This window comes from Hyaena hyaena, unplaced genomic scaffold (assembly GCF_003009895.1).
Source record: "Hyaena hyaena isolate Hyena2069 unplaced genomic scaffold, ASM300989v1 scaffold_616, whole genome shotgun sequence".
Taxonomy (NCBI): domain Eukaryota; kingdom Metazoa; phylum Chordata; class Mammalia; order Carnivora; family Hyaenidae; genus Hyaena; species Hyaena hyaena.
The window spans coordinates 946,277-972,777 of record NW_024081247.1 but is presented as its reverse complement, the minus strand read 5'-3'; the positions used below and the strand labels follow the sequence as shown (position 1 = coordinate 972,777).

The 26,501-nt window shown below is 36.6% G+C and overlaps 1 protein-coding gene across 1 annotated transcript in view; it reads right to left on the bottom strand.

Moving 5' to 3' along the window:
- The window catches only part of ASXL3 (ASXL transcriptional regulator 3), a 185,969-nt gene that overhangs the window by 139,636 nt on the left and 19,832 nt on the right, over positions 1-26,501 (bottom strand). The window contains exon 2 of the mRNA XM_039257384.1: positions 13,116-13,198. Within this exon, the coding sequence (XP_039113315.1) occupies positions 13,116-13,198 (83 nt within the window). The remainder of the gene's footprint in view (positions 1-13,115; positions 13,199-26,501) is intronic.

The following is a 26,501-nucleotide window of genomic DNA, read 5'->3' as shown; positions in this document are numbered from 1 at the left end:
GATTTGGTGGCAAGCAATGTTAAGACCATCAGGATGAGGACAAAATCCTAAGAATATGGGAGCAATAAGACAGAAGGACCCTGACTTCCTGGATATCCTGATTACCTGGACTCATCATTCCCGGACTACCTACCTTCAGAATGTCGTGTGAAAATTTAATTTTTATTTTTTTAAATCACTTATTTTGGCATTCCATGATACTCATGCAAATGTATACTCTAGCTTTTATAAACAGGCTATGCTATAAGTAAACACAAATTAAAAGCAGTTTCTTGGATCTCAATTCTCAAATCCTAAGGAAAATAATCTGAACATATTTAAATTAATTGCAAAGGTTTTAATATAATCAGCAACATACAATTTTAAAAGGGTTTCAAATCTATTTTTACATTATAATCTATATAACAACCCTAGGCAGAGTAAAAGTCAGAAATCAATATTATCATATTGTAAGTGAAGAATAAGACAACATATCATGAATTCATTACAAAAAGTTTGATAGCTCCAAATTGTATTGAGTTTAACCTCACTTAATCCATAAAATAATCATTACATATATTCCATACGGCACTGATATACTAAAAATCCATTTATAAAGAAAGTCAAACAATCTATCAATGCCAGAAAAAAGAATCAATCAGTGAAAAACAGATCTTTACTGTAAGTTCACATTAGTTCACAATTTACCCATTGGACTTAGTCCATTCAATTTTATTGTGATTACATTGAAATATTTAATTGCTGTCCATTTTTTAACAGAGAACAGAGGAAAATTTAATAAGGAAACAAAAATATACTATCACAGTGTAAATGAAGAAACAGAGCAAGCTGTAAGAGCCTAGAGGGAACCCAGAAACAGAGAACAATGGGTGCTGGATGACCTGTTTGCATCAACTTGTCTACATGAAAATCTTGTTTCACATATTACCACTTGTGACAACAATTCCAAAGAATAACTAGAATAAGAATATTCAACAAAATGATCTAAGTCATTTGCTGAGCAGACTGGCTGTCTACATCAGCCCGCAGAGGATGGAATGTGAGGTGATTGCAAGCTCTTCCCGTTTTTCCCATAGTCCTTTGGTCAAGGTCTTGATGACAACAAGGAGCCACTGAGGCCAGATTCAAGAATATTAGATCACTAGTGAAAGTATAACTTACAGTATAATCTCTATTGCGCCCCTAACTCTTGCCAACAGTGTTACAAATATGTATTACAGGAGGCAAGTAAAATCAGGTAATAGAGGGTGACTGGATCAATGAAAACCCATCACTTCAGGAAAATCAATTGAAAGACATGTCCCTTCTAATAGTACCTTAGAATAGAAGATTTATCTTCTTTTCTTTTCACAGACTTACCTTCACTTACTACTAGGCTTTTGCACATTCTTCTCAAATTCAAAACTGATCAGTCCCTTTTAAGTTTTAAGATGAGTCAAATATTTACTAGTTCTATTATAATGGACACTCATATTCTCTAAGCCTTAGTTTATTGATCTGTGAAATAAAAGTTTAAGACTATATGATCTGCAAAGTCCTTACCAGAAAGAAAATGTTATAGTACTGAGTTAAACTTCATCTCATCTCACACTGCATCCTAATGTAATAGAGACTGCTCTGAATGTATTATTCTTTAAGGAAGGTTGCTTCCAAATTAATTCTCAGAAGCATTGCTTAAAGTTGGATAGTAATGACAACAGCAAATGTCCCTTGTGTAAAAGTCTTGACTTTACCAAAGCCTGTAATTCTTCAAGTGTTAGGAATTATTCAGCCCCCTACTTTTTTTAATCACAAGAAACTCTTCTAAGAAGAACTAGAAAATTGCTTGAGTGACCTGGTGGGTCAAAATTGGGTTAAGGGAAAGACTAGATCTAAAATTTAGATAATTATCTGTTCCTACTCAAACTTCTATAGACACTATTTCACAATTCTTCAGAATACTTTTATAAGAAAAGAAGAATATACCAGTGTATCTAACATACAAACTAATTTATAAACCTTTGAAAATTAAGTTATAGATAGCTGACTCAAAAGGATAGTACCTAAAAAATAGCAAACTAAATAAATTCTAATTTTAAAAAAGTTAACATTTCTAATGTTAAAGCTGGATAAAAGAAGTGAGCAATAAAAACTATTTTAAGTAATTCCAAATAGTACTTTCTGTATTCCTGATTCAGCATTTTCCTCCTTAGGGTGGAGGGGGAGGGGGAGTCCAAAGTAATCTTTGCTAATCCCAACACTTCAGAATTTAAGATTTAAGCCATTAAGATTTTCCCACTAGCAACAACCTGTTCCAACAAATCTTCATGAGTGCTATTTTTTTCTGTATCTAGAACCAACAGGTCACCAATAAACATTAATTAAGCAACAAATTGAATAATAATCATTGTACAAATTGTTATATTTCATGCAGACTTGCTAGAAAAGAACTAAGGAATGAATTCAGGTTAGCTGCAGTGGCCTGAAGGAGAACATGCTCTGCTTGGAAATTTTACATCTGTCTTTTGAAAAGTAGAAAATAAAAACAGAAAGGAAAGAGTAGCATTTTTATACCTCCCAGTGGGAATACACTGGATGGGTGAGATGAAGAAGGATGGATCAACGGTCATGATATAGATTACCTATGACAGTAAAGGACATCCAATCATTCTTCACTTAAGATAATTTCCCCCCAAAATGTAGTGATGCTGGTTCTGAAACCATACTCACTTAATCCATTTGGGCCTCCTTTTCTTACCCTAGATCCATCTCTTAAAAGGAGAATGATGTTCATAATTTAGCCTTCCCGACCCCCATCTAAGCATAGTTTAGTTAATCCCACCTATTTTCATTCAGTTGTTTCACAAATGGAATAGATGGCATCCTCTAAAACTGTCTTTTGGGCTGTCTACATTTTGTTAGCAATTATGCTTTTACTGGGCACAGTTAGGAAGCTCCCCAGAAACAAGTTTCAATCTGTAAGTCCAATATCAACAACAGAGTGAGAATCCTATGAAGCCTTTGATCCACCCATTCCCTGAGGCATGTTTCCCATCCTCACAGCATTACCTCCTAAAACAAACAGTAAGAAGGTGCATCCAAATGTGCCTTGCTCCTGTCTGTAAGCCCAAATCTTCACTCATAGTCATCCTCTTCACAGTGGACAAGCATAATAGGTAAAATTAATCTGTGGCTTTGCATTCTCCAAATGTAAATGCGTTACGGAAATGTCTTTTTCATTCTGCAATCCTATTAATAATTAAGTTGTAAGCTTGAAGAGTCTCGATACACCTATTTATAGGCTAGACGTTAACCTCAGTAAGTAATACATAAGACACTCAATAATTAGCTCAAAAAGCTGCTAATGGGGATATGTGTGTCAAGAGGGAGGAGGGTATTTACTTAATAGAATCACATAACCAATACTTTCCTGAATCAAAATTGTTTTAGGCTCACGCTACAAGTATTTTAAAAGGTTTAATGCAATTGGTTCTGAATCAGACATCAAATCCTAGATTTGCCACTTGCTAGCTGGATGAATTATCTGAAGTTACTTAATCTCACCTGCCTCAGTTTCCCTATCAGTGAAATGGGAAATACAGCATCATCAACACACCTCAAAATTTTTTTAAAAAAAGATAATTCATGTAAAGTCTTTAGGATTGGGCCTAATATAAGCAAGTGACTTTTTAGTTACGAATTTTTTAAATCATCAAGCCCCTACTCATTAATTTGCCGGACATACTCCATAGAGCATGGTGTCTCAACGCTATGCCAAACAAATTAATGGACACATCGATGTGTTCTCCTTACTGTAATGGCTTTATATTTGTGATGGAAAGACAACACTTCTTGATATGTTGGAATAGCATATATTGTATGAAAAATTCAAGAGAGAATTAGAAATCCCTAAATTTAAAATTATATGAATGTGTGTATATACATATACATATGTGTATATATATACATGTGTTTGTGTGTGTATGTATAATCATTATGCACTAGGCTGAAGACATGCTTCACAAAGAAGAGATTAGAAGACCTAATTAAATGACATAGAAAAATGGTCTGGAACCATGTTATTATACTCTCAAAAGCAGGGACTACACTTTAATTCATCGATTAATCCAGCAACCTCTACAGTCTCAAAAACATAGCATGAGCTTAATAAATGTTGATGGAATTAATATATGCCTTAAAGCTTCCACAAAAATCTCAGGATGTAACATAGTGACTGCTGAGTAGGCACATAGTAGGTACTGAATTGATTAACATCAGGTTAGGATACCTACATCTTCACAACTTTATTTTTATTTCTCCAATGTCCTACTTTCACCAAGTTCCAGACAAAGGTCTCACCTACACACCTGAGTGCTGTGAACCTGGTCAGACTGAAGAGTGCCTACAAGCCTTGCACAGCACCTAGAACAGAGCTTAACTTCTTTTTAAAAAAACAAACACAAACAAAAACATTGATGGAAGTTGCCTGAATTTCAGGCAGAATCCCAGTCCACAATTGTCATTTTGATTCTGCATAGGCATCTCAGGAGTTGTAGGACAAATAGTCTCTAATTGTCCTAAAAGAACTAAGGCTTGTTCTTAGAAATTACACACTGTAGCTTTTAGAAAACCTGGCTTAACAAAATGTCATAATTTTTATTCTTCTGAAAACAAATCAACTATAAAAAGAAGTCCTCATGTCAGCATATCAACTGTTTTGCATTTGAATTATGTTGTCAACTTCAAAACAACAAAGCAAAACTAAAATCATTTAGGCATGTGGCAATTAAGAGCACAAGCAATGAAATTAAGAGATAAAGAGAAAAATACCACTTAGAAAAAAATTAAATAAAATCACCCCAGTTTAATGCCTATTCCTTTCCAAAGGTTTTCATCTGCATAGGATACTTAGACTCACATACAATGTAATTTTATATCCATTTCTGCTTCTATTTCTGCACTGAAATATTTATAGAGAGCTCAGTATTTCTGGAGTAAATTATACCTAGATCTTGATAAGGCTGAAATCACCTAAATTACCTTTTTCTGTTCAATTATTTGGAAGAATGGAGAAAGAAAGCTTGACAGAATAAAAAGATGTATTAAGAAATGGCTATTTCATAGCTATAATTGCATTCCTTAGTGAATATTGATGTCTTGAGGGTTATATGCAGTCACCAGAGCTATTTTTACCAAAGGTTTCAAATAAAATCCAAATCAATTTATGTTATATGAATATACACATTATATTTGAACACAAAATTTAAGCCAACTATTCTATCAGCTTATACATTAAGAATAACATAAAAACACATTATTAGGAGTATATAAAAACAGAAGCATAGTATAGTGTTAAGCATATTGTTATGAATACCCTCCAAGATTAATCAGATACTCTGAGTTCTAGAAATATTCTTATGTTATGCCATGAATTCTGGCAATCTAAAGATCCAAATTCTGAATTTGGATGAACTGAAATTTTGTGTCCCCCAAATTCATATGGTGAAACCCTAGCCTTCAGTATTGGAGGCTGTAATGGAGATGGAGCCTCTAAGGAAGTGATTAATGTTGAATGAGGTCTAATAAGGATGGGACCTTGATCTGATAGGAGTAATATCCTTATAAAAAGAGACAGCAAAGAGCCCACCCTCTCTCTATGCACACCCACACACCCAGGAGAGGACATGTTAGGACACTGAAAAGCGGACCATCTGCAAGCCTGGAAGAGAGCCTACACCAGAAACCTACCCTGCTGGACCTTGACCTGGAACCTCGAGCCTACAGAACTGCAAAAAATAAATTTCTATTGTTTAAGCCACCCAGTCTAAGATGTTTTGTGATGACAGCCTGAGCAGATTAAGCCAATCACTATTAATATGACTTCAGTCAGGGAACCAGGAAGAGTCTTTTTCCAAATGTATTACATTAACGTGAGGAACTGTGTCTAAAAAGTGCTACCTCCCCATTCAGCGACCTGATCTTATTTATAGCCTCATATGGAACAATGTGATAACTAGTAGAAGTGCACACAAATGTGCGTGCACACACACACGACACAGCTCATGAATACCTCATGGTGCTCTGTTTCTAACTTCCTAAATCATGAGAAGCTAACAGGGAAATGTGAGAGCCAAAGGCAAGTAGTCACCTGTGGCTGCAACATCAGATGCTTGGCTATTAAGGCTTTCAAGTTGCCAAAGCGCAGTTTGATTAGGTAGTGATAGGAGCTGGAATTCTACCTTGTCGGGTAGTGTTTCACATAATTATTTTTTAACTTGGGAAATGCTTCCAAAGTAATACATAATCTTATTCCCCTAAATCACGTTTTCACAATAAGTTCTAAAAAAAGTTTAAAAAAAAGTTGGATGGAATAGAAGAATAGGATTAAGAGGTATAAATTTCTTGTTTCCTATCTTTAAAAAGTTATGTCACGGAGATTACAAGTACAGCATAGGGGATATAGTCAATAATCCTGTAATAACGTATGGTGACACATGGTAACTGCATGTATGATGAACACTGAGTAATGTACAGAACTATCATATCACTACGTTGTGCACCTGAGACTAAAAACAAAATTTTAAAAAGTTTAATTTATGACAGATTGCAAAGTCATTTTTAAACAATTAGTGATATCCATGTATAAATTTCAAATTCTTATTTACCCAGTTTTATACCATTCAATTTAAAACAAGTTAATTACACACAATGGCACTGATTCACATTTTAAGTGACGTATTTTAGGAAAAGCCAAACATACATATAAATGACCAGATTGGAAATTCACACTCCCAACTAACTCTAAAATACAATGTATGTTCTCATCATTTGCATCATAAACCCTACGTTTTCGGAATATCATGCATTTATTCAGGTACCATGTGACTAGAAAAAAGCACCATACCCAATTTCATCTAATTATCACCAAACATACAACTGACAGTGTCTTTTGAGTTGCAGTTACGAGGTGCAATATATTCTCTGGAGTATTACGGATTGTCGGTTAAGAAATCTACCATAAATGACAGTGTTTGTTTCAGGAAGTGTTTTTAAAAACGGGGAGACTGAACTTAGACCAGATAAGAAGATACTACACTAAAATGAGTTAAGAAATTTTAAGTGCAGGTGTGCAAATTTCTTAAAATTAGTTAAGAAATTTTAAGTGCAGAATGAATGGCAAGGAGTAGGGATACAAAGAAAGAAAGATACAGTTAGGCAGTAAAACTAACACTACCTAAGAACCAACTGGCCATGGGGTCATCGAAGAAGGGAGTTGGGAATGACTGATTGAGACTTCTAATCTGAGGAATGATGACAAGTAAAATTTTATGTCAGCTAAGAGGTAAATTTTTCTCAATGCTTGCTTACATACTCACATTCACACACCTATACACATGCATACATAAATGCAGACTGTCCTATGTTTCTGTTTAAGAACACCATTGTCTCATTTGCCCCCTCTAAGTAGCTGACTGTGCACACCATTTCCACAATGAGAGGATTAGATGGTAGCAAATACGGCAGGGGTGACACAGTGAGTTAACACAATAATTCTAAAATGCCTCAGTACAAGCTAGACCACCATTTCAGTGTAAAAGGAGGGATGCCAACATGGAGTCTGGAGATAAGAATTGATTTTGCAGTAGAAATTATTTGTGTTTTCTTTCTTATCTCTAGACAAAACATTTCAGCAGCGAGAAAGAATCATCTCCTATAGCACTAATTAGAAACGTAAATCTCACCAAGAGAAATGCCAAGAAATTTTATTGTTTGTCACTATACATGGTAATAGAATTTTCTGACATTTATCCCCCTAGAAAAATCCAACATCTTTACTAAACAATAGTATGAAGTGGGGATCCTAATTGCAGCATATCATAACAGAGACTGCAAAAACAGAAAACATGCAAAACCTTAAGGTAAGTAGCTCAAATTTATTCTAAGAATGATCAGTAGGAGAAAAAAGTTCTCAGTGATACCAGAATAATTACAAAATCTTGGGTTGTCAATTTCATGTTCCACATTGCAAAATCAAAAATATGTCCATATTCTGAGTAACACTAAACACAACAGAGACTGTTTATAAAGCTTCTCAAATGTCCCTACTGTGGTATGTAATTATAGGCTGTTGCTCTGCAAATGGCTGACAAAATCTAGCAGATTTTTTTTTAAGTAAGACATCTATAATCTTGTAAAATGTACCTCATAAATATCACCCTGCCCCCACCCAGCAGGTTTTTTTTATTGCTGTGTGTGTGTGAGTGTGAGTGTGAGTGTGCATGTCTTATGACCGCCATACCTCTACCTCCATTAGAAAACTATTTGCCTATTAGCAAATAATATGAAAACCAAATCAAGGTTCATGTTATATTAATAACAAGTATCTCGTAATGATAGTGCCCAGCACATAAGAAATTATCCCTCACTGATGAATGTCTCTTCTGCTCTCATGAGGTAAGGACTGCAAGCCTCACTCCTTGACCTTGCCGCCCCTGAATATGTCACTATATGAGAGCACATACTTCTTTGGAAAGATCACTTTAAAGATTACATGAGCAGAGAAAAACATATCCTCAGGCATCAAAAACCCCTCAGTCCTCTTTGTAAAGGAATGAGAACTTCTGAATAAGCAAACCATAAACAGTAAAGCAGAATTAGGACAACCCCAAATGTCATCCAAACCAACATGGTAACTAAAGTTATTCCTCTTTTTCTACGAACCTATTTCTCATTACTGGAGACAGGTGCTCACTTTGGCAGTACACATACTAAAGTTACTGCAGACAAGACCATATTCTACAGCAGCACCCTAACTCCCTGAGGAGGGATATATTTAGTCAAGCAGTCCAAACAGGGATATCAAATATCCATCCACAAAAGCAGATTGGAATACACACATTTTAATCTCGTCTACACAAGCACCTTTGCTATTTGATTGACTCTAAGATTCTGATCATCTGAAAAGCATTTCAAACAGCTATGTCTTATTGTTCACAACTCATAAACACAAAGTGATAAAAGCCTGGAAATACTCACTTGGAATCAGCAAAACAAATATATAGACGGACCAGAGGAAAACTATATTGATAAAAATCTTCTGTCATTATACAGAAGGGAATTAAAACCTGCCAGATATATTTTCATTAAATATTCTAGACAATCATGCCATCACGTTATTTTTCTTCAACAAAACCCCTATGTCCTTCTGACCTTTTTTAAGCCACATGGAAAGTACTTATATCAGTCTGGCTTTTCCAAATAGAATTTAATCACACACTACACATTTCATCAATAACATGAAAAAGATACACAGAGCATGATATGGAAAAGCTGTCGTCTTTTTATCATGTCTACTTGAAAAGTATGCAATTTAAAGTGTCACTTGAAGAGAGGAAAAGATAGCATAAAGTGTCAAGAATTTCACCACAGTAAAATAAATTAACAATATCACATAAACAGAACACATTCAAATACTCGTATCAGCTTTGCCAAAATTATTGGTGTATTTTTATTGTAAATTACAAGTTTAAACCAGAGGCACTTTTACAGTATTTGAAAACAGGCAACCGCACAATTACCTTACTTGCTCACATATAATCTGCCAGAAACTATTAGCATGCATATATTCAATGGGGTCCCGCAAAACTGTTAGGTTTCTTTTGATTAAAATATACAAACTATTAAATAAGATGGAAAAAATACAACATATGTTAAAAAGAAGCTTCTAATTCTAAATGGAAGTTAGAAGTCATCAAAGTCATCACTAAGCATGAGAAAGTTAACATTTATTTTAAATTGTTTAAATGCGTATTTTACTTTTGAAAGAAAGACAGAGACAGAACATGAGCAGGGGACAGGCAGAAAGACAGGGAGACACAGGATCCAAAGCAGGCTCCAGGCTCTGAGCTGCCAGCCCAGAGCCCAATGCCGGGCTTGAACTCACGAACCATGAGATCATGACCTGAGCCAAAGTCGGCGCTTAACCGACTGAGCCACCCAGGAGCCCCCAGAAAATTAACATCTTGAGAAAGATAATTTACTCAACAAATACTTATTGACTGTCTGCTGAGTGCTGGAGATACCCTGCCATTGGAGAGCCCACAAGTGGGCACAGGTAGACAAACAAGGACAAAATTACAGGACAGTGATGTCAGTGCTACAGGAGAGCTGCCTGGCACACAGAATGAAGGACCACCCCACCCCCCCTCCCTGCCACAATGGTACTTTAAACAAATGGCGTTACTTTAATTCCAGGTTCACAATGATGATGAATAAAGACACAATCTTCTTTCTTTTCTAGAAATGGTAGTTACAAGGGTGAACTGTTTGGGGGAGGACCACTACCATCACCTCTCACCCACAGAGACCACCAGAAGGTCATGGCCACCTTGGTACCTTTCACAATCACTCCCTTCCATTTTATTGGGTATGTCACAAATCTGCATTTCTTGCAAAACACATCATTAAGACCTAGAAATTAAGCAGCTACGTATGACCTGATGATGACAGAATTTCTGAATGTAACTTAAGAAAAATAAATACAGTTATACTTCGTTTACTCAGCTACTATAAATATCTGGAAAACATTTAAGAACTTGGAAGGTAGCAAAATAGTACATTAAGTAGAGAAAACAAATGTCAGAATCTGCTCCTTAAAACAACACACATAACAGGTAGGAAAGCCAAATCACTCAAATCATGTACTTTTATTTTTGAAATGAGTCTAAATAATAAGCAAACTAGAAAACAAGGCAAGAGTGGTCACAGACACACTGGCCATATGTAACAGGTCACAACTGGCAGGAGAGAAGAGATTAGAAGAAAGTTGAAAGAAATGAGAACACAGACTGTATGGTTGGAGGCCTTCAATGCAGAAGTGATTTTACAGAATAGAACTTAAATGGAACTCTGGCCTCTTTCTTTGCCTGTACCTTTGCCTATTTGACTTGTGAATTTGTGGCAGGTACTTTCACAATTGCCATACTGGTTTATCAGTATTTGTAACAACAGGTTTTTTTGTTTTGTTTTGTTTTGTTTTGTTTTTTCCCTTTATGGAAGGACACAGTAATTGGTGGAGGGGGGCAGAGGGAGGGCTATATTCCATGTTACGTCTTCCATTTCAGTGTTCCTCACTTTTTAAAGACACTGTTTGGTGTTTTGTTAACTATGTATGCTTACAGGCCATTTAATATACCATTCCGGGAAGACCATCATTTTGAAAAATCGGAAATAATGCTGTTACAATAATTAAGTGTAATTAAAATGCTGTTCAGAGGCAAGGTACAGGAATTTTATATCTTAAGGTACATAACAACTGATCACAGAGTAGTCACTCCTGTTGAGAAGAATATCGTAATGAACAAATTTCAAAAGCCTTCTTCTAGGAGATGCTTTTTATGTCTACATTGGCAGATTCCACTGGCATAGAGCCCATATTCAAGAGGAGTTGATATCCTTAGATTTGTACCTCCTCTTTTCTTTTGGCTGCTGCACAAACACTTTCAGTGCCTTCTAAATGGCATAAATATTTTCAGGGTTTTTGACAGCAGCAAGGAGAAAATTAATTTGCAGGTGTCCCCATTTGGTTCCCTAACTCCTCACACTGATGTCTGACTTTGAAGAACAGGATTATCCTTGCCAGAGCTGTTAGGCTCTGTCAGCAACTTCTCTCCCCATTGTTGCCTCCAGTTTGTTGGGGGAACAAGGATCGCAAATGATGTCATTACATTATCTCAGGCTCTGTCTTCAGAACAGACAGAAAAAGCCTCCCACATAGAGATGAAAATTTGAGCCTAGGTGTCCCACACCCCTCTAAATTGTGATGCTCCTGAATCAAACTTACAAATGATGCATTTTAAACAGCTAGAAGCTGTTGTTACTCACCCTTTACAGTAGTAGGAGTTACAGGTAATACTGATTTGTTTTTAGGAAAAGTTGGCCTCAGGAGGATACTTATTGCTCTCACTTTTATCTCAGTGTCATTAAAAACATCCAAAAGGAAGCTCAGCAGCTTTATTTTCACCAAGCTGCAGCTACTGTATGCCAATGGCTTGTAAGTAGACAAGTTCATACAAAAACTTTAACTCTGTGTAACATGGATGATTATGCACTCAAATGATAGCTCAATGTTTACCATACTTTGTAACAAACTTCTTTTTTCTCCTTGAGTAGTATCATCAACATGGTCCTAAACTGATGGCTCAAGCCCAAACTGTCAAATCTGGACAATCACAGATTGTCCTAAATAGAGGCCAATCACAGATAAGCAAAGTGCAGTATACGTTCGTACAATGGAGTATTATTTGGTAACAAAAAGGAATGAAGTACTGATTCGCACTACCACATGGATGGGCCTGGAAAACATTTTGCTAAACGAAGGAAGCCAGACACAGAAAGCTACATACATACTATATAATTCTATTTCTATGAAATGTCCAGAATAGTCAAAGCAGACACAAAAAGTCAAATTGTGGTTACCAGGAACTGGAGGGAGTAGGGAATGGGCAATGACTACTTGATGGGGATGGGGTTTCATTTAGGGGGTGATGAAAACGTCCTAAAATTAGATAGTGGTGCTGACTGCACAATGTTGTAAATATAAAAAAGTCCACTGAAGTGTATGTTTTAAATGGGTGAATTTTATGGTATATGACTTATATCTCAATAAAACTATTATTTTTTTAAGGCTCACAACAGCTGATTAATGAGACTCAGAGTACAGGAATTCTAAATATAAGAGGTCTAAATTTGCAACCACATTTATTGGCACTTCAGTTTTTATCAGAGTGATGCTGGAATCTATCTCTTAAGCCTGTAAAAGTGTTCCTCTTTACTCATTTTCAGAAACAAAACCCTTCTCTTACAAGAGACAGAGAACAAGGAGAAACTCCAATGAAGGGCTAATTCATGTGAACAAAGTACATTCTATATTAACCTGCCAAATGTAATTTATTAAGCCAACAGGCAGCTCCAAGGAAATCTTGGGTCATCTAAATATTTGGCAATCCCAAAAGAATTTGCAGGTAATTACCTAATTCATAATCAACTACAATATCAAAACCTAGATATATCTATTGCTTTGCAATTCATGGCATTACTAATCAATGCAAATAGAAAATGTAAATATGAATACTGACCTTGTTTCTTTTAACCCTTCTTTCTGAATGACTTCCAATATCTGCTTCGCTGTCATTGGTGAGTTGGGGTGTTTTTCTAGTGCCTAAAAAATAAAAATAAACATAAAATTCCTAGATTATTGCATGGAAGTGTACCAAATGAAAAGTGTGTGAATCATGCAATACTTCTTTAAAGTCTTAAAGGGGAAGTGGCTGATGTGTCAAAATAAGGTCCCATCACACAATTCAGGTGTCCAAAGTGAGAATGTAATTCTTTTCTGGACATTTATGGCAATTTCTGCAACATGAGGGTCATTCTTCAAGAAATTGTCACAAAGGCATACACACCAAAAAAAAAAAAAAAAAAAGAAATGTGAAAACATAAAAAAACCAAGATAATAAATGTATATAATTCCCTTTATTAAAAGTTGCTCATATTTATAGTTAAAGACAGATTTTCAGGCCATTAAAATGTTTCCTCAATTTCTAGGATCTTGGAAACATGGAGCCCAGACAATACCAACAGAGAACAAAGTGCTGGTTAGAAATAACCTCACTGGATTCACATTTTGATCAACCTCTTTTGTATTAGGAAAAAAAAGAGGAAAAAATTCCTTCATGGCAAAAATGGAAAAAAGCATACAGAAACCCAAGTAAGTCATTACAGTGTGTGTTTTCCAGTTCAGCTCAGTTTCCTTTCTTCTGCCTTTTCCAGTTAATTTCAAGTAAACCCCTTCCTCTTCCCATTCAGCCTATCTCAGTTTTATGAACTGAGTCCCATTTTTCTTTCTCTCCCCTTCTGGCCTCCTATTTTTAAGTGAAAGGGACTTGTTTTAAACAAAGTGTAAGGGATACATGGGACATAGCTAATTATTTCCATAGTCTTTAGACCATCAGGCCCAGAAATCAAGTTCCTTTATCCAGGGGTTTGACTACATGGTGGGAAAGCAGTAAGCAACAGTGCCCATTCTGTCACCAGCACAGATGACAGGGGCCACCTCTGGGTACAGGAAAAAAGTCTACACACATCTTCACAATGACTTCCTCCAAGGGTAAACAATACCTACTTAAAGATGCTCTACAGAAGCTTCTGCACACTGTAGAGTTCTAATTTATGATGATTTACTGGAATGATCCTAATTATTAAGAATTAACAGGGCCACCTTAAAAACTAAAAAATTGAAAAGGCTTCTGAATCTGTTCAAAACAGCTGTGTGATCCCTCCTACTACAATGGCCAAATCTCAACCAGGTCACTAGCAAAGGTTCTATTCATCAAGGTTCTCCAATGATTGACACACAGTCTGCCCCAGTTCACCATTAGGGTCACTTTCCTGTTCTCCCCTCTCTAGTTCCCAGGAAATGTCCCCATCTTTCCCAGTCTGGATCAGCCGCTTAGCCGTTGTTGGTCTGTCCTTGAAGAATACAGAAACGTGAGCTACACTAGAAGGAGGGGATGGCAACAGGTGTGTCAGCAGGAAAGACAGAAACCTGTCCTCACAGAGGAGGCCGCTGGAGAGCTGAACTGAACACTGGGAAGGGGGATAAAGAAACATAGGCATAGCTGTATAGGGAGGAGGGCTGAAGTGTAAAAATATTCGTTAAAAAAAAAGGCAAGAAGGAAACTGATCATAGAGCTGAAAAGGGGACGATTAGATCAGAAAGAAAGGTGGGAAAGAAACAGACATGAAAACAAAACAGCTGACAGAATTTGCAAAACAAGAACTGTAAGTAGAACAGTGCGTACTTATGAATTACTGAAAGGCGATGCTGTGGTCACATGGACTATATATACGGGGGGGCATCATCCCAAACGATAGGCAATGCTGGGCACACTCATGGTCTCATAAAAGATATGGGCAGAGGTCAAAAGACACAGACATACACAAGCAAGCAAGCAAGGAAGAGGGAAACTGGTGGGGAGAGGCACAGGATGGCGGAAAGAGCGGGGAGAGGGAACAAGGGAGAAAAAAGAGGAAAATTGAGCTGAACTGGGAATGTCCAAAAGGCAAACTGATTAAATCTAGAAAGGGCCGAAGAGGAAACTCCAGTGTACTGGGCAATGTTTTAATGGAAATTTGGGTGCACTCAAAAGTGGGGTTACTCACTGTGGAGGATTCCCTGTTTCTCTTCCTGAGTACAGGCCCCTCAGCACACCTGGGCAGCTCCTCCCAGCAATTGAGAGAATTTGGATAGCCCTGTCCCCTTCTCTATGACATCACATCCTACTCTACAAAGGAAGTAAAAGTGCCAAGAATTACATCATGAAGTGGATGAGAGGCAGGAAGGAAATGATGAAGCCACAAAACACCAGAAGCCACCCTCCATTCCTGCAAGACAGAGAAGGGAGACAGAGAAGGAGAGTTCCTGGCTGTGAACAAGCTTCACTGAACTAGCTGTGTGAACATTAACAGAACAAAGGAGAGAGAGGGAAATTACCTTCACAGAACAAAACATCGATACCATCAAAATAATGCGACACATGGCGGAGACACCAATCAGACTCACAGGCAGCCATACTCAAACACTACAGTGAGAAGAAGCCACTGTCAGAGTGAAACAGCACCCCAGGCTAACAGAAGACTGAGTAACTGCATACAGACAGCAGACTGAGGAATTGCCCGTTGCCGCAACACTCTCTTGGCTATGAGGTGTCACGTTGCATACGCCCTGCAAAATTCAACTTTCTGAATTATCCTTCCCGACATTTTCAATGCAACTAATATTTGAATAGGTCTTCATGGTTATGCAACACTTGTTTCGATTTTCGACGTTCCCCCAATTTGTTTCCCGTCTGGTGCCTGCCTCTTTAGAAACTAGGGTCAAGGATGCATTCGAGCTGGGAAGAGAGTAACATGACTCCCAATTTTTAAGACAATTATAAGAAGATTATAGAGGTCTAATAAATATTTCCGATAATCATGACAAGTTAAAAGTGGTTTGGGTAATAATGATGTTAATTATGACAAAATATAAAACATAATTCTAAAGTTTTCCATGGATAATAATCATTTAAAATGACCTTATTTGGGGCAGCTGGGTGGCTCAGTGGGTTAAGCATCCAGCTTCGGCTTGGGTCATGATCTCACGGTTTGTGAATTCAAGACCCGTGTTGGGCTCTGTGGTCACAGCTCAGAGCCTGAACCTGCTTCAGATTCTGTGTCTCCTTCTCTGCCCCTCCCCTGCTCACGCTCTCTCTCTCTCTTTCTCAAAAATCAACATCAAAATTATATTATTTTCAGATAGTAAAAATTGGAAAAATGGAACTCATATCTATATTATAGAAAACAAAATGCACCCATAGGCCTACAAACAAAAATACTAACCATTCCTAATATTTGTGTTTTCCTTCTAGCTTTTTTTCTATCCATACATATCAATTTAATATAACTATTATATTATGATCTGTGCATCGATCATTACCTATCTTAATTACCTCCATATAATATGAATTCTTCAAAATGGGCATCATAATTAACACTTCACCGAGAACAGGCATTTATATTGTTTTAAAAATTCAATTAATAACGGAAATATTGAATGTAACATTCTTAGAGTATTACCGAGTCAAAGGATGTGAGCTCTGTCATGTCTCTTGAGACACTGCCAATCGCTTCCAGAAAGATTTTAACAATTTATACTCTCACCAAGCAGAACTAAATCTGCCTCTCTTACAACTTTGCCAGTATCCAGCATTATCTTTTAGTAGTATTTGCCAACTTAGTAGGTCAAAAGAGTAATATCTTATTGTTATTCTAATTACACTTCTGTAAATACTAATGAGAATAAAGAGTTTTTTTCCAAATGAATATTATATGGGATATGATACCAGATATTGTTTTTCCTTATTAATGTATAAAAAGCTCTTTAAGTAGTTAAATATTATTTATTGTTTTGCATATTAATAATAGGTATTATTTTTGTTGCTTTATGGGGATATTTTTGGGAGACATGCAAAGTTTTCTATTTTGACATGAACAGTTCCATCAGCTTTTTCCACTGTGACTTCTGTCCTATGTTTACAAATCCCTTTTATCCAGAGAGCATGCAAATATCTACAAACAGGTTGTTCATATTTTTATGGTTTCACTTTTTTTAATGTTTATTTATTTTGGGGGTCGAGAGAGAGAGAGAGCAAGCGAGCATGCATGCACATGTGCATGTGAGAAGGGGGTGGGCAGAGAGAGACAGAGAGAGAGAGAGAGAGAGAGAATTCCAAGTAGGCTCTGAGAGAGAGAGAGAGAGAGAGAGAGAGACAGAGAGACAGAGAGAATTCCAAACAGGCTCTGAGCTGTCAGTGCAGAGCTCAACACGGGGCTTGATCCCACAAACTGTAAGATCATGACCTGAGTCAAAGACATTTAACTAACTGGGCCATCCAGGCACCCCTGCTTTTACTTGTTAATTCATCTGGAATTTACAATTTTGTAGCATGGTGAAACACTATGCTATTATGTGCCACTACCTATAAATGAGTCAAGATTCTCCACCATAATTTGTTTCACAAGCCAATCTTGGTTACTGAGTCACCCTCCACTGTATATTAAGACAATGAAAACTCTTTTGGATGTGAAACCAAATAAATATTGGGACTCAATATATAAAATCCACAAAAGCAGAGCTATTCTTGTTAAGGTGGAGATGAGAGTGCTCAGAGCCCCCATATGCATTCCCTCTAATGGCCAAACTGTAAACCACTGTCCCTGGAGCCTATCTGGAGCTCTGGAAGATTCCCTGATCTTTCAGTCAACCGCAGTGCCAACACCACGCTGTTTTAAATCGCTCTGACATTATAATACGCTTTACTATCTGGATCGGCCACTGCTCTCATTATTCCTTCTTAAATTTTTAATTGTTCACTTCTTTATATTTCCAGATGAAATTTAGATTGGAATTAAATGAGACATCTAATTAAATTTTTAAGCAATTTACACAGTGTTCCATGTGTTTAAGTTTTGTTTTATAAACTGTAATAAGCATTTTACTGTTTACATTTTTAGTTGCAACCATGAATACACTTTTTCATATAATATTCTCACATTTTATTGCTAAGACATACAAAAGCCACTGAATTGTGATAATAATTATCTATATAAAGAGCTAATTGAATTCTTACTAGTTCTAATAGTATAGAAGTACCGAATCATATTTTCTACAAATAATGTGAAGTGCATCTCCTTTCCAACACTTCTATGTTTTCTCTTTCCTATATTATTTACTTTGGATAAAAACTGATCCTTTCTAGTCTCATTCAAAAAAGTCTGCTGAAAACTGAGCTGCTTTGGAACTTATCTCCTCAAAAACAGGCCCCCAAAACTGCTGAGTTTCCCAAAGAATACCCTTGGCTGAAACTATTAGAGCTGCCTGCCTGGGGAAGACTGTAATTAGAAACCTCTGGCCAGATATCAATGTCTCTTCTATACAAATCAGTCTGTCACCATGTTCAAACTTTACATAAAATGCCCTTTCTTTCTTTGTAAAACAAACTATCCTCCAGTGTTAGAGCTGTGTTTGTGAGTCCACTTCACACTCACTGTCTATAAACTGGGTCTTGCAACTCTCGTGCCTCTGCCCTAAACGCTAAACTCCTTTCAATGCTCTGAAACCTCCTTTCTTCCACAGGGCTGGTCTGCAGTCGGTTTCAGATTCAGCATCATCGCTCTCCAGAAAGGGCGATTTCCATGGCTCAGGACACAGGTCTGTATACAATCGGCCACCTTCCTGGCAGGGGACGTTCTTGTATTTTTCAGAGGGCCTGAACAGATGTGTAGGACTACCTTACTGGATTTCACCCTCTCTACTTCTGTGACTATCTCAGACCCTATCTCAAGAACATCTAGATGCATGCTACTGTCAGACAAGACAGACTCATCCCAGAAACCTCCTCCTCCAGACATCTACATGCCCCAGTAGTGGGAGAAAAATTGCAAAGAAAGGATGGTAATATAGTTAAGAGGAGAAAGATAGTTTGCTATTATCATTAATGGCACAGACTAACCTAGAAAAGGATTTTTGTTTTAGGTTCAAATATTTTCATCTAATAAATAAAATATTTTAAACATATTAAGGTCTACCTCAGATTTCCTGGGTGTCTTTCAAACACAAAAGTCATCTCAAGTATCCCTAAGATAAGCACATTAGGCCAGTGTTCATCTGATGGTTAAAATCTTGATCCTTCAGGACCTAAATAAAATTTTCTGAGCTTATTTTTAATTTTTTAAATGTATTTATTTATTTTTGAGAGAGAGAGAGAGAGAGAACTCAAAATAGGCTCCAGGCTCTGAGCTGTCAGCAGAGTCCAATGCGGGGCTCAAACCCGGAAACAAGATCATGCATGACCTGAGCCAAAGTCAGGCACTTAACCAGCTAAGCCAACTCAGGTGCTCCCTGAACTTACTTATTTAATTGCAAAATAAAAAGATTTCTACAATTAAAAATCATGTCAATGATATATGATGAGATTTGTAGAATCCTAAGTGAGTATCCAGCACCAAACTCAAGCTCTCTCCCTTTTTCTAACATTAATGCGTCTTCCCTTAATCCATGTGGCAGTTCATTTAAATGGTGGCTTAGTCGGTTAAGCATCCGACTTTCGCTTAGGTCATGATCTAGCGGTTCGTGGGTTCGAGCCCCGCGTCGGGCTCTGTGCTGACTGCCAGCTCGGAGCCTGGAGTCTGTTTCAGTCTGTGACCCCCTCTCTCTCTGTCCCTCCCCTGCTCATGCTGTCTCTCTCTCTCTCCTAGAAATAAATAAAAATATTAAAAAAATAAATAAATAAATGCTTAGCTGTCTATGGTCTCATGCCTTAGGTACATGGTTTGGGGGTTATAACAACAACAATTATATAGCTCTCTATATGATCAAAGAGTGCTTTCATAGAACATATTTGATTTCATTCAACGTATATTATTTTATTTGACCTTTACAACAACTCAGTGAGATACACAGAGAAAGCAGGATTAACTTTCTCAGAGATGCACTAGGTTGAAGGAAGTGGAAGTAAGTGGAAGGGCAGGGCCTGCACACACTAATACTGATGATGACAATGTTTAAATGTAATAAGAGCAGTTAATACTTATTAGATAATTCTGTGCTAAGTCTGTAGGAGCTTTACATATATTGCAGTAGACTCCGGGATTCATACATTTAACATTCCCTACTTCCACTTTTCTTGAGAAACCTCAAAGGTCCGTGTCATTCTGAGGAAACATGAATCTGGACCACTGGTAGAATTCAGACGAAGAAATCACTCATATAAAAAGTGACAGCACCTTACCCAACTGCCCAATATCTGTGCTTATTCTCTGCAGTCAGCTTGTTCTCTGACTGTAACATATGTGGTTACCAGCTAAGGGTTTAAAGATGATCCAAGTTTTCTATTCTACTTGCATGCATTTTATGGGGGAAATTATATGCTTTAATAGCATTTATGAATATGTGACTTAAAAGATATGGAAATTTTGTTTTAATATCCTTGAGAATCAGGACCACTTCACACAGAAGAAGATCAAGGACCCCCTGGGTTCGGCAGCCAGTAAGTGATGGGTCTAGCCCATGTGACACTGAAGTCCGCTGCTTCTACTAAGTTGAGCTGCTTCTCATGAGCACAGGGGTTTTACAGAAACTGAGGGCCTACAGTCAAGATATTATACACAGTATCTACCTCATAATACCCGCTTCTGCAATCTCTCACTTAAGAACAATCAAATATTTCTTTAAACTCTCAGATAATGGTTTAAATTGTACCTTCCCTTGGAACACTTGTCAAGCAGTCGTTAATTAGCATTATTTGTTTAATGATATTCTTCCTGCTACGCTGCAAACATTGGTTCTCATTCACATCCACACCCCCAGATTGCATGGCTACTAAGTAGTTTTCTACAGACACCAGTGTAATTTGGGGAGATGTTTTCAGTCAACCCACATTAGGAATGTTTATAGAATGATAAAGAAAGTGATGGGCTTTGATGTCAGATGAACCAAAAACCCCTACCCACTATCTGTCTGATCTTAGATATCTAACCTCCTGGAATCTGTTTCTTCACTTGCTCATTTATAAAAATGCTCTGAGCACAAAAGAAGATAATGAATATAAAGCATTTACTATTCCAACATGCCAAATGACTGCCTACAGCAATATGTGCTAATAAACATTAGTTAACACTATTGGTTTGGGGGAGGAGGGCTCTGAAAAGCTATTAAAAAAGTGACGGATGTTAGATATTGTCTCTTTTCAAGATTTCCTGCGTCAACTGCACTTGAGCTTCTGTAAAGAAGGCTAGCCTCACAGAGCCATCTCTCATCGTGTGACCACGGACAAACTTATCCCACGACAGATTCACAGGTAAACCTGCACACGCTGTGCCCAGCTTCACCATCCAACAGTCTGTGTTTAACAAGAGGGGTTCTACAATATGGCACTCTTTTAGATGCTACTCTGTTACCTGGAAAGAAAAGCACACTACAGGCACAAATTATCCTGTTATGCTTGTGTAACAAGTCAAGTAAAAATACAGAATGTCAACAGTAGCAACTTACTTCCAACCATATGCACTTAAAGACAAACTTCCAAGTAACTATGATACATAGTATCATAGAATATCCATGAGGAAAAAAAAATTCTGTCTGTAAAATGATTTTAGTTGCCCAGCCTCATAAAACTGAGCACAACTGAGAGTAGAAAGATGGCTTTCTAAGGCCTACGAGAATTCAAAGAGTGATCATTACTTGAATTTACAGATAAAATTCTGTGCAACCGAGAGGTGACTTCTAATTTCCTGTGGGAATTTGGTAACTTTTTTCTACCTCATTAAGTCTCTAATCTTTTGAAACGGTTACCATTACTTTTAACACAGAAAGAAAACAAAGTGAGAATTTCTACAGTGTTCTCAAAAAGGTAAAAGAAAAATATTAAAAACTACTTAAATGATGAAACCTATTTTAAAAGTAAAACATCTCTTCAATGACTAAGAAATACTTCTTCCACAGAAGTCTCCAGGCAGTGTATTCTATCCAAAACCCATCGATTATTAAAACGCTTTTTCTGTGAATCAAGTAAAAATTCTGCTTTCCCATGACTTCTACAATAGTCCTGGCTTTTGCCGTTGAATGCGACAATCATTTAATATTAAATTACAAACACTTTCTTAACATGAAAACTTAAAGTCAAGTGATTGTGTTATATGAATCTGTAAAATGGGGCCCAATCATTTACTCACATGATACATTGCCACCTGTTTGAATATGCTACTAAGGGCCTGGTCTTCTTTTAGCTCTGGGCTAATGGCTCCTCAGTTTCTTACACCAATCCTCACATAAAATAGTTTGCAGACATTGTCTTGCAAATCACCCTTCTTCGAACATTGAGTCTACCAAAGTCACTTCTAATTTACGTGCCTTAAGGATTATACTGATTGAAATAAATCAGCCAAATACCATTAAGAAATGTTCTAAATGTAGTTTGAATGAAACATAATATAGTGAAACTATGACTTCCTTTTCTCTAACTCATATAATTATATTAATACAATCTAATAGAACACTCACTCTTTTTTAGTAGGCCTCATGCCGTCCACAAACTAAAACTTCCAAATCTTTCAACCTTTGTTTCTCCAATCACATGCATAATTCTATGGCATATATTTGCAGGACGTAAATGTTTGTTTTATGCACTAGTGTTTGCTTCAGTTAATTTTTATAGGCTCTGAAATCTTATTATTCCTAAATATCTGATTATTCCAGGTTCCAGTTAAGCTTTATGGTATCTACAAATTTGAGAAGTATTTATCTCAAATTTCACCTTTTGAGGTGAAGGTTGTTTATTCAACCTTATAAAGTTCTTTGAGAATCATCACTCTCTTGTTCAACTGTCTGGTTCCCCTTTTTATTTTGTGATACCCATACATTTGACAAGCATCACTCTGATGCATTCCTTCAAGTTACTCACGATAGAGCTGAACAAGGCAATGGAAAACAAAGCCACAAGCATGCAGCTGCTGCTGGAATAGCCTTTCAGACTCCTCCCAATTAGCCAATCAATATACTTGGCTATACATGTTCAATCTTCTAAAAATTCATTTAATTATACTTCAAATGACCAGCAGAAACTTAGCTTCAATAGGAGCGTCCTCCTGATACGTAAGTCTAATAATCCTATCAAAAATAAATTAATTTAGTTTGACATGAATTAACTTAGAGAGTCTATAATGCCTTCCAGGGATCACTACTTCCATTTGCAAATGCTTACAGTCATCTATTTAATAATACAGTCTAGAATTTTCCTGAGAGTTGAGATGAAGCTCAATAACCTGGGACTTCAAACACTTTCTTATATCTCTTTTTATAAGCATAACAATAGCAAATACTTACACAGCAGTGACTCTGCATTAGGCATTATTCTAACATGTACATAAACTCACTTAATCCTCATAGCAACCTTCTTATTGTGGAGGGACTGTTATCGCCCCCATTTTACTACAGATGAGGTAACTAAGATGCAAAGGGGTTTATTTAACTCTCCCAAAGTCACACGGCTACAAAGTAGTAAAGGCAAGATTTGAAGCTGGTGGTTCAGTTCTTGGATAATTCCTCCCCCGGTCTCGGTGATGTTCCCCATGGCTGTCAGCAGCAGTCCTGATCACATCTGCAGATGCTTTAGGTGTCTCGTCCCCAAGAGCATATTTCACTATATTAAAACCCATCTAAGATATGGTGGATATAACTTCCCTGTGACTTTATCACATCTTCTTTTAAAAAATCTGCACTACTTTTTTACTTTTTTCTGCACTATTTTAAAGGGGGGAAAATATAATTAAATATTTCAAAGTTGAGAAATCATGCCCGGTATTAAAGGTGCTACCACTCTGACCGGGAATATCATACTAATTTCATGGCAGTTGAAATGCAGAGACACTCAGTGAACTCCCATTAGCTGAATGAAGGAAATATTAGCTTGTCAGAGCTGATAACGGTTTTACTATTTCTAACTAAGAGAATTGTCTTCTATGGAAATTCATATAGTGGCACTGGCTGGTAACGAATAAGATCTTCAATGAGCTTCACAAAACCAAGCATAGAACATATATAAGTTTTGTTGTGGAATCTCTCATAAAAATCTAAACGTAAATATATAATTGAGCATAATTAGGTAAAATAATCCAAGAGATAGTCTTCCCAAGGTCCAGTATAATTAAGATTATATACACTAATGAGTTGGAGGTGTTTTTTTTTTAAATTACTGAAGACATAATAACTCTAAAAAGCCTGGCTTGCAGAGGGCAGAATGCAAAATTATGAAAATTAAGGATCTTAGTGTATATTTTTGTCTACACATGGGATGCTAAATAACGTCTACATGGAAATCTATGGACCAAGCCAGGATTCTCCTCAAGATAACATTCTGAAGCAGCAATCAGCTGAGACCCCAAATTTCCTTATCTTCGGAATTCTTACAAGGTGCTTGTGTTAATAACAGCAGGTAGTATATACATAATGCTAGAAAGCATTCTGTAATAGGAACATGCTGGGTATTTTTGCAAGAACTTGAATTATGTTAACATATTTAATTCTTCCAACCACCTCTCAAAGTAGGTATTGGTGTTACAGATAAGAGAACCGAGACAGATATATCAGTTCATTTACACCGGGCTATTCCCAAGGAAGAAGCCGACTGGGATTCAAACCCATGTCTCAGATTTCCAGGTGTTTCACCATTAAAATACACTGTCATATAGCAAAAGGTGCCAACTTATTTGAAGGGTAATTCAGCAATACTACTAAAATGTAAAAGGTTCCCATTTGTTCACTTTTAGGAATTTTTCTTACAGAAATCCACAATCCATTCTGAAGGTACAATGAAGCATTATTTGAATTTTTTTTCAAATATAAGACATATTAAGAGAGAAAGAAGTAAATAAATGAAGGTACATACATACCATAAAATAATATACTGCCATTGCAAAGAAAATATGCACTGACACAGAAAGATGTCCATGAGAAAGTGATGAGTAAAAATAAGCAAGCTGAAGAACAGGATGTATAGAAGAAGCATGTATTCAAATTACGTGGTGTCCATACACATATACGCACGCCCACAGTCACATCCTCACATTAAAATACCCTAGCAGTTAACAATCATTACTCCGGAGAGTGGCAGAAAAGCAAAAGTTCAAGGAGGAAATGTCATACTTTTTAAAATATTTGCATATTTAGAAGCAGAAATTCCTTTCATAATCTTTAAATTGTATACTAATACAGTATGTCATTTATCTAATTTATGCCAAGATTATATAATATAAATTATATAACTTATACCATATATGTCATATATATAACATATACCTAATACTTTAAAAATCAGTTCCAAACAAAATAAAAATGAATACCCAAACAGCAAGAGAAACCATTATATACCTTACTGTAAAGCACAGTGAAGAAAATAAAACCTAAGTATATTGAATTTTTTCCAAAGGAAAGATTACTCATCATTCAATCTGAGTCAGGAAAATTCTTCAGTGTTATTCTCACAGCCTCGTTTGAAATGACACAGCATCCAGATGTAGCTGCCAGAAGGAATTAGTTGCAAAATATATCTTGAGATAATTGTAGAAAATGACTTTGTTATATGGAATTATTTGATTCTGGCCACTTAAATGTTGAAGAATGACAAAGACAATGATGCTTGCTTTGTCACAGCTAATAGTAACCCTTTTCTCCTGACTGTAGTTACAAAACATCACCTCTTCAATAATTCATTGATTTAACAAATACTTACCAAGCACACACACACACACACCCCAAAATGAAACACAGCAAAATGTTGTCATCACATTTCTAGAGGCGCTTACTATAGTTAGGGAGGGGAAGGCAGCAAACAGCTAGTTTACCTAGAAATAGATTAAAAATAAAAGGAAGGAGACCAGGCCATATGCCTTTCATATTCATTCACAATGCTAATTTAGTCCATGTAAAAATGACCCTTGCCTACCCTATTTTCAGTGGTGGTATTCTGATTCAGATTCTGCAGAAGTAGTGATAATCATCATGGTAGCTACATATGTATGTATGTAGGTATGTATGTATGTACTTGGTCACCACTTTAATTCTAGTCCCTGGCACACAGCAGGCACTTAAAAACTTGCCTAATGAATGAAAACAAAATGAACAGGTGACAAGGAAGAACTGATGTACTGAAATCACTGTCTTGTGTACACAACTCCTTATTGTATTCTTCTGAAAAATATAACCTTCCCTACTTTGATCTAAATGCGAACTGTCATATTCCTGTAGATACTTAATGATGGGGTGGTAGGATGGCAGGGATCAGGTATACAAGAAGGGCCAATCATTGATCTTCCCCAGGATACATTACCTAAAACTCAAGAAAACACATCTCAGTTCCTTTCCAATA